Here is a 12,568-nt window from a genome sequence, read left to right on the forward strand (position 1 = left end):
AGAGTTGTTCAAGAGTGACATCACACATCTTTGTCGCATTGCCAATGTGAGGATCTCCATAGCATTAGTGATTGCAATATTCAAAAGCTCATAACTTTCTCATTGTCCGATTTTTCTCAAACTTTCGTTGATCTGTTTCTTTGATTTTTTTTTCTGTTTTCACACAAGCTATCTTGGTCCAAAGATTTCATTCTCCTTTAATGCCTCATTCATACTGTTGTGTGATCCGCTGCGAATGCAAAGATTGACCTTTCCCAACTGATCGCGAAAAATTTGAGACCATTCAAAATTTTTATACGATCAGTACGACTGCCACGACTGATCTGATGTGACCTGATACGATCACTACGATTATGCCACGATTAAGAGCACAGTTGCAATTGTGGTGCGAATCGTGAAAGTGGGAACTAACAATAAGCTGGAAGGAGCTCGCTGTGCCCTGGGCAAAGGAAAAGCACTCCAAGTACTTAATTGACAGTAAATGGAGCCTTATCAATTCATAAAGTACTCCATGCACGATGCATTAGAAAACAGTGGTAGATTGTGCGTGCTTGATCTTTTGGAGTCCTTTTCTTTTCGACCCAAAGCAGCATGTTGAAGCTCTGGTGACACAACTTTTGCTCCGGCGACAATTGCTTTAGTCTAAGATATAGGGACAGGGTTGCAATAGGGTTTAACCCTAAATAGACTGGGCTATTTCGACGCCTATAAAGACTGGGGGGGGGGGGGCTGAATGAGCCCCCCCAGTCTTTTTAGGGTTAACCCTAAATAGACTGGGCTATTTCGACGCCTATAAAGACTGGGGGGGGGGGGCTGATTCAGCCCCCCCTTATGATCTCGGCCGTCGATCGCGCGATCGCGACGAAAATTGGCACACGCGTTACCCATGGCATTATCTACAAAACTATAACATCAAATTCTGCAAAAAATCTCATGTCTCATTAATTATGCTAATTTATGCGTAAAATCATAAGTTTGCTCTAATTAATAAAATAATGCCCCTGAAATGCTAATTTTTGTTTCACATACTCTAGATAGGCATCTGATCAAATTGATTTAAAAAAAAATCAAAATCACATTTATTTTCTTATGTATTCTATTGTTTTCTAAATTTCTTATGTATTTCTTTGTTTTTCGACTTTTTGTTTTTTATTGTTTTTTCAATGGAAATTGTCGGGGACTTTATTTTGACCATAAACAAGATAAAATTAATTGATTTTAAGCAGTAAAAGGAAAAATAATGATACATTTATGAATTTTGGCTAAGAACACTATTTGCATTGGATTTGTACACAAATTCACGGTTTTTAGTAATTTTGGGTCTGCATGCACTTACGAAATGTTGCGTAATTTTGGAACCGCGTACCCAGGGGTCACAATTTTGGTCTCAAAAGTTGCGCGAGACTTGAAAGTAAAAAGTCAGCGAGCGACGCGGTCAAAAAATTTCGCGCAGCGGATTTATCACGAAAAATGTCAAGGGGGGGGCTGAATCAGCCCCCCCCCAGTCTTTTTAGGGTTAAGGTTAGGTTTAGGATGGGAATATTGTCAAATCCAATGTCTACAGTTGGTCATTCCATTTGTCGCCGGAGCAAATGCCACAGAACCGTAGCTCTATCCGCCTATTGAATGGTTTGTCTACTAAAGCTATTAAAAAAGAAACAAAAAAAACTCACAAATAAAGCTAAAAGAGTTGGTTTTACAAGTTCCCAATCACATAATCTGCATTTTATAATTGCAAGATATGGACGTGTGATGTGGATCCATTTTATTTGACAAACCAGCCTCATCTCAAAGATCATGTCCCATCATGATTACCTTCATCATGTCAATTTGCCTTTGACTACTTGAAAATCTAGGTGCTTGGTCAAATAAATGACCCGTCTTGTGTGTACAGACGCAACCGATCATCATTAGGATCTATCTACTTTGTCACCTTATATACTGTAATAACATCGAACTAAACCAATCCAACATACCGGAATGATGGCGCTGTGCTTATCGTTGGAGCACCTGTACTCAATGGTAGGACCTAATAAGAGAGAAAACAGAAGAAAACTGTGAATTCATGACTTATACAGTACCATGATTTACAACATTATCATACTTCATGTTATATGTTATATCTGTTTTGGTGATATTCTTAGGGCTCACCTACTTCAGCTTCAATTTCATGATTTCATGTTTGTGTAACCGAACCAGGGGCCCGTTGCATAAAAGTTATTACAGTAACATTGTAATCTAAATCCATGGAATCCTTGATTTTGATTGGCTGTTAAGCAGAGTAACCATGGTTGTTACCATTGCATGGCAAAGTTACCACAATAGTAACTTTTATGGTATGGGGGCCCAGATCTAGATTGGTTTATTTTCATTTGGTCCAATGCAAATTCGTCTACTATCATTTGGTGTTAACAGAGATGCCAACTTTTGGAAATCAGAATTAGGGAGGATTTTCAACCGACGCAGAGCGCTCGACCCTTATGGCCGGGGTTTCTAGATGCTCTCTGGTGCAATCTGACCCTTATTTTGGAGCATTTCACGTTTTTAAAAAAACATTGTTCCCACTTTTTAACATAAAAATATCGAATATGCATTTTTACATGTTAAAAAAATGAGGGGACAATAGAAGAAAAGTACCTGTTCAACAATAATAATACATGCTAAAGTTAGCAGACGATACATGTACTTCCAATCCAATTTGATCAATGCAAAAAAAAAAATTGTAATTTCGGGAGGATAAGGATGGTAATCGTAAGGGCGGGAGTTGGGATGAATTTTCGGGAGCCTCCCGATAAAATCGGGAGGGTTGGCATCTCTGGGTGTACCATCAGTTCGTGCAATATCCACATGGTCTAATTGCCATTTCCTCCTCTCACCATTTCGTCTAATAACCAGTTGGTCCAAAGGCCATTTAGTCCATGTACCATTTGGTCTAATTAGACGAGGTGTTAATTGGGAAAAATGAATGAGAATAAAACCAGTATTAGACCAACTAGTGATCAGACAAAGCGATGATCGGACCAAATGGTTGTTAGATGAAATGTTGATGGACGGAATGGCATTAGACTAAATGAATGTAGGCCACGTGGTGAGTGGACGAGTTGGCAGTGGACGAATTGGCAATTTACAATTTAGATCTGCCTTATGGTGATGATTGCCCTTGACTTCGTCAAAAGACCATCGTTTGCTTTAATGCCATTTTCTTTCATTACAATGTGGTGTAAATACAAGGCAATTAAGAGTAACATCAAGGCATCTATAAATCGAAGCAGTGTAGAAAATAATTGCTATTGTTTACGGGAATTTCTTTCCCTTCAAATTTGCCTATTACTAAATTGGGGGGGGGGGGGGGGGGAGAGGACTAATGCTTTTTGCAGTGTGCAATTAGCAGTAATGCAGTAAATGCAAATAATATTATACCCTATGCAGAATATTGACTTTCTCTTGAATACTGTTGTTTGTGGCAGATATTGGGGAATTTGGGGGCCATTTTGGCTGTCATGATGGCGAAATCGACACCACCCTCACGTAGTGCCTTCACTGCATGGAAGGTAGTTCCGAGTTCTTTACCTCATCACTTGATGGAGCCGATACCCTTTCCTCTTTCTCGAGATCAATCACCGTGGTAGCCATGGAAACGGGAGGTTGCCTGTTGGCTTTGATGCTTGCCTGATGAGCAACACGAAGACCGGCTGTGGGTGGGGTGTTCACCCGCGAGGTTCCGGGCCGACCGGAGAGTCGGCTTGATGGCTGCAAAGACACACGACATCCATAATTCAAATTTGATGCTGGGGTGTCTCATTGTAACACTTGATGTGATACATGGAATTAAATTGGGGTGCTATTTCTTGGTCAATGTATACATATCACATTTTGAAAAACTAACGATTTACATGTCCAATTTCATTTTCGGTACTTCAATCTTATAATTTACCGCATACACAGGCAACAAAAAGGATATTAGTGTCCAGATGAATCATTGTTTAACCCTAATTCTCCGGGGGGGGGGGGGGGAGGGGGCATAATGGCCCCCCCTCAACAATTTTCGCGATATATCTGCTGCGCGAAATTTTTTCAACTCGCAGCTCACTACTTTTTACATTCAAGTCTTTTGAGATTTTGAGACCAAAGTTGTGACGCCCGGGTACGCGGTTACGACATTACGCAACACTATGCAAGTGCATGTCAGACCCAAAATTGCTCATAAACGTGATTTCATGTACAAATCCAATGCAAATTGCGTATTTAGCCAAAATTCATAAATGTATCATTATTTCTACTTTTACTGATTAAACTTAATTAATTTTGCCTTGTTTATGATCAGAATTATGTCTGGAACAATTTCCATTGAAAAAACAATAAAAAAAAGTAAAAAAACAAAGAAATACATAAGAAATTCATAAAACAATAAAATACATAAGAAATTTATTTCCAAACCAAAGTTTTTTTGAATTACGATTGTTAAGAATGCTACAAAGAAAATTTTTTTACCAAAAATTAGCATTCTAGGAGCTTTATTTAGTGAATTAGAGCAAAAAGTATGATTTATGCATAAATTAGCATAATTAATTCATATAACATAAAATCTCATTTTTTGGGAAAATTTTACCATACAGCCTTGTAGATTACATCGCACACTACCAGCGTGCAAATTTTTGCGTCGCTCGCGCGATCGGCGGCCGAAATCTTAAGGGGGGCCATAATGGCCCCCCCCCCCCGGGAATGACAAGAATCAAAATACCCCGGGAGATTTAGGGTTAACCCTTGCCTCAGTTTCAATGTCACAATATTTTCATATCATGCAGCTACAAGCTAATTTCAATATCTGGTGGAGAAATTTTATTTCAATTTGAAAATGGTGAAAGCAATCCTGAACCATTTATTATATGCCAAAATGATTATTTATAACAAGAATTTGTATTAAAACAATTTACTTGTATTGATATTAATTTCATTACCACATGCTTTTCCTTGTTCGTGTTTACCTAACACATGAAACAACATGTGGGACCACACTATAAATCGATGGTCATTTTTCAGTGATTTTTCTCATCTTCATTTCCTCATTATTCTGTAAGTTTCACACTTGAAAAATCTTTGGGCAATTTTCATTTATTTATATTTTTTTTATCATTTTGTGTAAGTTTTGTTCAATTCTGTGAATATTTGATTTTCTGTTCTCAGCAATACTACGAGTCATCTTTTATCAAGAAAAAAAAATGTGCATATACTAACCCTAAAGGAGTAAGGTGAAGCGGTTGGAGAGAGAGGGATCTTCTTGGCATCCAGGAGCGGTGTGGACATCCTTTCTAAGGTATCCAGGATCTTCTTAGCTGTTGAGCTGGTCGCTCCCAAGCCATCCTGCAGGCTCGACTGGGCTGGCTTGGGCCGGATATTCCTCTTGACTGGCAAGTGCACCTAATAATAAAATTTGACATTCAGAGTAGCATTTCACTAATATCAGGGGTGTGAGAGGTCACAAACAAAAAGATCTGAAAAAAGCTGAAGAGTGTTGAAAAAGTCTGAAATAGAAAGAGCTCCCATACTTTTTTGTACAGAGGAAAGCCAAAAATAGGCTGAAATTAAGCTGAAAATCCAAACAAAAAAAATCTGAACTCCCATACCCCTGTAATATCCAGGACTTGTAGACATGTTCCCAGTTTGCAGTTATTCATAAGACAGATAAAAAAAAAAAGGTTCTGGAAGAACATGGAATTCCCAGACTTTACCTGAAAAATGCCATTTTTTCTGACGGATATATTTGATCAATAAAAAATACAGTGAAAACCGTGAAAACCCAAGCAATATCCCACAGAAAAAAAATTATGCACCAGTGAAAAAATCTGCTGATCAAACCTATAGCAAGGTTTCAAATTAGACGGAGTAACAGCAAATAAAATCTCTTTGAACAAGGTTAAAAGCCGCCAGCAGAAAGTATGTCAGGCATGCACTTTGCTCAACATCTCTTGCAATTGTGTAGAAAAATGATTCCCGCATGACTCCGCAGCTATAAGTTATACATAAAGGGAAATATGCTTTTGTGATAATTACTTTTTCGCCGCATCTTGGTCTGGTTATATGTGTAGTATATAATTTGGAGGCATGCGAAATTAAACTATGAAAGATGTCCTGAAATATGACTCAAATTTGCTCGTCTGGGCATGCGCAGGCACTCATCTGGCATATACAGTAATGAACAACAATATTCCACCGACCACATTTGAAATTTTCATTCGAACAATCGGAAAAGTGTAAAATCTAGTTTCAGTAAAGGTCAAAGTCTTTTTTTCACCAAGTAAAGGTTGATTGATATAATCTAGGCAAATATCTCGTCGTAATAGCGCTTGGCTATTGATGTTTTGTCATGCATTCAAATTTCAGTTTGTTATTAATATGAAAGATGGAAAATTGATACAAATAGATATTCGTAAAATTTCACCCCTCGGATTTCTTCACTGAAACTGGCGGCTTTGAAGGCGGACATCAAAAGGTCCTTATTGCCATTCTTTCTTTTGTGCTTCTTTAGAAATGAACAGCTGCTTGAATTCATTTGTTGCTTGTTGGAACTCCAGTCATAGAATCTTCCTGCCTATAGCAATTATCCCTAATCAGAACATCAATACACTCTCTTTGAAGCTTGGATACACTGAAAGTTTTTTTTTTTTTGGGGGGGGGGGGCTTGCATAGTTGTAGCAAAATCGATATTCAACAGATGCTCATTTCCAATTTCTTGGCTTATGTTTTTATTGCATGTTTCCAGCAGTGCAATTATGAATATGATTATGAACAGACTACTGCAACCACACAGCTCTCTACTATTTCTAGTTTCACAAGAATGCATTAAAGACTTTGGTTACCCTGGGAATTGTACACAACTGGGTGTGGCATGACTAACGTTAGTGTAACAAATTCTTTTTCATTCATTCTATTAATTTCAATGCAAAGTGGCCGGGTATAGGCTTATGATCGATCAAAGACCAGATGAATACACAAATACGAAAAATTTGTCCCAGGTGGGTGTTTCACAAAGCTGTTTGTAAATTACAACCGACTTTGAGGAACAACTAAAGATCCTTTGCAGCAAATGACATATAGACTGAATTTCATGGATGTTGATTTAGTGATTAAGGAAGGATCACCAGTCGTTCGTAAAGTTGCTCGTAACTTGCAAACAGCTTTATGAAACACCTATCTGGACTGGATTCGGTGTAAAGAGGACTGAAATGTGACCAAATTCTTACCTCATATGGAGAATCTCGGTGCCTCTTGAGGGCAGTACGCTGCGCCGAAGATCCTCCAAACTGTGTCCTCCCTGGATAGAACGGAGAGGCGTGCTTCGGCCTGGGTTCCCCAAGCTGAAGTTAAAGACAAAAACACCAGTTGTGGTAACAATCTCAAAACAGAATCCAATCAAATGACCACCCAAGTATCCATTTGAGGTGGGATCAAGAGGCTACATTACCCCGGATAACACAAAACGACTTAAAATGCTTTTAAATGAATTTGGCAAACCAACCCCTGACAAAATTTTCAGAGACAACCTTTCTAAATTGGCAGTGACATCATCCTTTGTAATATACTACTAAAAAAATAATGTCCAATGGGAAAATCAGATTCGCAGAGTATATAGTGTAAAGTTGTACACTCTAAATTGCATGAATTTTTGCTGGATCTATCCTGCAATCTGGGGGGGACAGCAGTTTGTCTTTGCTGTTGTGCTGGGCGTGGTCCGATGTGACAAGATTGCGAAGCTATTCGTGGTCTCGCTGTGTCAGGCGTGTTGCTTGCGTCTGGCATTGCAGAGGGACAGTAGCTGCGGCCTCTGCCTAGATAATATGCCCTGGCGAGTCCGGATCGGCTGTGGTCGTATTCGGGCCCGGCAGATTCTCGGTATGACTTGGGTCCTGGCGACTTTTTCCGTCATCTGAGACGAAGGATTGCAATCTGTCGCTAGGATTCGAGTTGGTTCGGGAATTCGGCAGGCCCCGGTATGGCTGCACCCGGTCTGGATTAATTTGAGGTCCATTCAATTTAAAGTGTACATTCATGCTAATATGGCTCCACTCACTTCATGGTCTTAATTTTTTCGATGTTTGGTTTTTATCTTAAAGATTTTTATCTATTGGCCTATAATTACTTTAATTACAAATTAACTTGATGATTAACAGTTTATGTCATTCTTACACTGTTCCTTTATTGCTTTTTGCACAATAAAGTGATGCAAAACAACATTGTGCAAGTATGAATTAAGATATTAGTCTGAAAAGTGCAATAGCTTATCCCTGTTAGTCATGAAAGCTTGATCTGTAAACCACTTCAAATCTAAACTTTGCAAATCACAATAACAAGAACAGGAGTTTTATAAAGCCCAGTAGAAATCCTTTTGACATATTTATGGAAGTCTCTAGTTTTATTATCACTATTGTTATTTTTTAAAAACTATTACTTACCAGTTTGGGAGAGCCGAAGTATGAGCTATTGAAGGACGGTCTCTTGGCACTGCCTATGGATGGCTGAGGCCTCGACGATGACAGGCCGGCAGCACCAGCAGAAGAGGGGCCGGCACTGGACAGATCCGTCCAAAGACTGCTTTTGGCAAGAGAGTTGGAATGCCCCATTTCTGCAAGATTGGTGGGAGGGGAAAATTAAAGTCAGCAAAAACAAAAACAACAAAAATAGCATATTTTTGTTGAGCATCCGTCTCACAACCGGGAGGTCGGGGGTTCAAACCCCGGCCGCGTCAGACCAAAAGACGTAAAAAGAGGGAGTTGCTGCTACCCTGTTTGGCGTTCAACGACTAAAGGGATAGAGCCTCGTCGATCTGGCGCTGCACAGTGGCCGCCAGGCCCACGATCAATTGGGCAAAGCAAATTTTCAGAGTATTTCATTTCATGTCTATTTCGAACAATAAATTATGGATTTATCATTTATCATATTGAAGCTACCATAATCATAGCTCTGTAAAAGTATAGGTATCAAATATAGCTTGTATCAAATGTAATACTCGGCTTTTAGAAGTCCACAGAGGAAAGACATATGGATCAAGAATGTACAGTATGTCTAAGACTAAGAAAATTGGTCAGCAACCTAGCCAAAATTAATTAAATTAATTAACAATACACTACAAAATAAATTGACAAATTGATATCAACAATTGATATAAATCAAACACAAAGCAATTTTGCTAGGAATATTTCCATGCCTGCACAAATCCAATAATTGATGTGTTTGAGTCCTGTTATAATCTCTATGGCCATCACATATTTCACGCCTCACTTCAAATATTTACAAATTTTGGAATACATTATAATGAGAAAATATTACCATCTATTATCTTCTATATATGTCTCCATAAATAAATATCCCTTGATTTTTTTTTGGTCCCGATATTGACCCTGTAACTTTCAGCAATGGGGGGTGTTTCACAATTTGGTTATTTTGCCAGTGACTTCCAGTGATGGATGTGGAAATGCTTGCATCTGATTGGCCATGAGCTAACTAGGTAGTGAAAATCACTGACAAAACTCTTCATGCAAAGCCCCCCCCTCCCATCATTGGAACCTTGACGAAAAAATCCCTTTTGCATTTGCAGCTCATACTGGAAGCTAAACTGGGATGGGTTCAGCAGACCTTCATTTTTGAGGAGCGCGATCGCGCCGGCGCTCCTACCGCGCTCCTTAAAAAAATAAGGAGAGCAAAAAATCGCGCTCCTCAAAAAAAAAAAAATAGTTTTCAACTAAATCAAAGTAATTTTTTTTAGCAGGAGCGCGTACGACATCTTGTAAATGCGATCCAGGCCTAGTTTCACCACAGATTAATTAATAGCTAACACAGCTATTGCATATATACATGTACAATGTTAAGAAAAATCAACAATTTATCAGACATGTATTGTAATGAATTGATTTGAGCTCCTCACAGAGAGTGATTCTGAGGAGCTCAATTGAGCTCCTCAAAAAAATAAGGAGAACAATTTATTGAGCTCCACGAAATTATAAACGTGAAGGACTGGTGCAGGTGCAACTCAAGCTGAATGTGAAAGTGAGACAGAGGATACGGCTCCCCACCTGATAACCTATCCAGGTTCTTCTTGGATAACTTCTCCTTATGATCGACCCTGTCTACGTGGGGTACCAGGGAAGAGCAGCCACTCGTTGACACTGACGTATCAGAAGCATCGTCTGGACGACGGATCGAGGAAGAGAATGAGGGACAAGAAAGGAAAAGATAGGGAAATGAGAGAGAATGGCAGGGGGATGGAAGAACAGAGAGACACAGATAGAATGACAAAAAGAGAGAGAAAAAAGATTTTGAGACAGGTTAAAAAAATTAAAGGGATGGTCCAGGCTGGAGATATTTCTATCTCAAATCGAGTAAAATTCACATAACAAAATGCTGAAAATTTGATCAAAATCAGATAAAAAATAACAAAGTTATTGAATTTAAAGCTAAGCAATATTTGTGAAAAGAGTCGTCGTGAATATTCACCTATGACAGCCCATGTAGGTGGGCTGTCACATCCCCACTTAATCTTTTGTATTTCATTATATGAAATTAGGTTTATTCAATTTCTTTTCCTCCCAGAACAAGAAAAATTGGATTGACAACTGATTTAGTGCATTAGATATTTACTGCTGCAACTCATTTCATTAAAGTGAGACATATTATTCAGACAAGTATGAAATAATGAAAAATTCATGATTTTATGTAATAGCATAAGAAAACGGAAAGAAAGGATGTGACATCATTAGCCCACCTAATGAATATTCATGACGACTGTTTTCACAAATATTGCCAAACTTTAAACTTTAATAACTTTATTATTATATTTGTTATCTGATTTTGATGAAATTTTCGGCATTTTGCTAAGTGAATTCTACTCTATGTACATGTATTAAAGGGATCGTTTAACATTGTGAGCTGCTGATTTAAAAAATTCTCAAACTGAGAGGAAACATGTGTATGAGTGCCTGTATTTGTCCTCAAAAACCCTGAAACAGACCACAATATAGGATGAAAAACTCTAATTTAGGTACAAGTAGCAATTTCTATTGCTGATGTGGTTTACGGTACACCATGTGGAGTGTTATAGAAACAGTGGATAGAAGAGAAGAAGTGGATAGGCGAGAAAGTGGAGATTTGAGGTTGACTGTCCGTCTTCAGGAGTGTCTCCTGAAGACGGACAGTCAACCTGTCCGAAACGTCGAGTCTCTCTACTACTCATCATTTCTACTCGCCGACTCAAGCCAGCATCTCATCAGCTCTACTACTCAAGCTGTTCTCACTCAACATTCCTTCTGGTTTACAGTCCTTTTCAGGACTATTTTCAAGAAAGAATACTCTAATCTCAAATCCCCACTTTCTCACCTATCCACTTCTTCTCTTCTTCTATCCACTGTTTCTATAACACTCCACATGGTGTACCGTAAACCACATCAGCAATTGTACATGCCACCATGCAAACCTTCAAACAACATCTGAAGTAGCAATTTATTAGCTTGATTTTGAGAACCGTAGATGGGTTCCACCTTATAACCAGTTTTCTCCAATTCAGAAAGTCCATTGGCTATGTTGATTGCCTTCTGCTGTGTGTATCTCCTATACACACGCTATTATTAGCTGCACTGTACATTCAGTGTATACCTCGTACACACTGTATGTAGGTCATGCTGTGTTCATCTAGAGTTGTGTTGCACAGATTAGCTCTATACACATGGTCATTGAAACCAACTCCCAATTATTTTAAAACTTTGGTTTACATCTCCAAGGTTTTAAAATTGATCCTGTGTAATACATTGAAACTTTTGGGATGGTATTTTTACACTATAAGCCTAATGTTTAGCCCATTTTCAAGAACCAAAATGAGATTTTTTTTAAAAATCAGACCAAAGTGAAATGATCACTTTAAGACATAAATATTTTCAGCCTGGACCAACCCTTTACAATGTAGGTGTTAGAATGCTTAAACTAAAATGAGGGAACACAAATCAATCATATACCAGAAATTTGAAAGTTTCACTTGCTCCTGTACTGTCTCAAGTGCTCGCAACAAAGCCATGGGCAGGAAATGGGGATTAGTGCCTAAGTTAGAACTCCCAAGGACTTCGCTAATCCCCTTGGATTCAAGTGATCTTTGACTTCTACATATATGTGGCAGAAATCATTTGTTTGCTAATAAAATAATTGGCTTTCAAATATTGTTAGATATCGTTCTCCTGTACGGTTGAAAATCCCCACTTCAAAACTACCAAACTTCATTCAATGGGGGGAGCGAACTGACAAACACTTTGTGTGATCTCTCGTTGACTGTGTATTATAATTATTGCTAGTCTTAACATAGACCTTTAGAGATTTTTTAGTATAACAGAGTATAAATAAGGCTACGATTTTTATTTGTTTAGAGAAACTGAAATGCTTTTGAGAGCAAAAGTAATTGTTTTTGGTACCATACACTGTATACATTTCAATATGAATGTACTGAATGGTGAATCAGTGCGTTATCATCGAAGTGGGCCTATTAAAGGGGAATCCAACCCAAATAAAAACTTGTTTTTATAAGAAAAAGAAA

The 12,568-nt window shown here is 38.4% G+C and overlaps 1 protein-coding gene across 1 annotated transcript in view; it reads right to left on the reverse strand.

Moving 5' to 3' along the window:
* Positions 1–12,568, reverse strand: part of LOC121430680 (nuclear pore complex protein Nup153-like) — a 38,552-nt gene that overhangs the window by 17,788 nt on the left and 8,196 nt on the right. The window contains exons 3-8 of the mRNA XM_041628025.1: positions 10,068–10,181; positions 8,451–8,620; positions 7,242–7,355; positions 5,236–5,418; positions 3,571–3,750; positions 1,977–2,029 (exon numbers count right to left, since the gene is read on the reverse strand). Of these exons, the coding sequence (XP_041483959.1) occupies positions 1,977–2,029; positions 3,571–3,750; positions 5,236–5,418; positions 7,242–7,355; positions 8,451–8,620; positions 10,068–10,181 (814 nt within the window). The remainder of the gene's footprint in view (positions 1–1,976; positions 2,030–3,570; positions 3,751–5,235; positions 5,419–7,241; positions 7,356–8,450; positions 8,621–10,067; positions 10,182–12,568) is intronic.

This window comes from Lytechinus variegatus, chromosome 17, assembly GCF_018143015.1.
Source record: "Lytechinus variegatus isolate NC3 chromosome 17, Lvar_3.0, whole genome shotgun sequence".
In the NCBI taxonomy this organism is placed as follows: Eukaryota; Metazoa; Echinodermata; class Echinoidea; order Temnopleuroida; family Toxopneustidae; genus Lytechinus; species Lytechinus variegatus.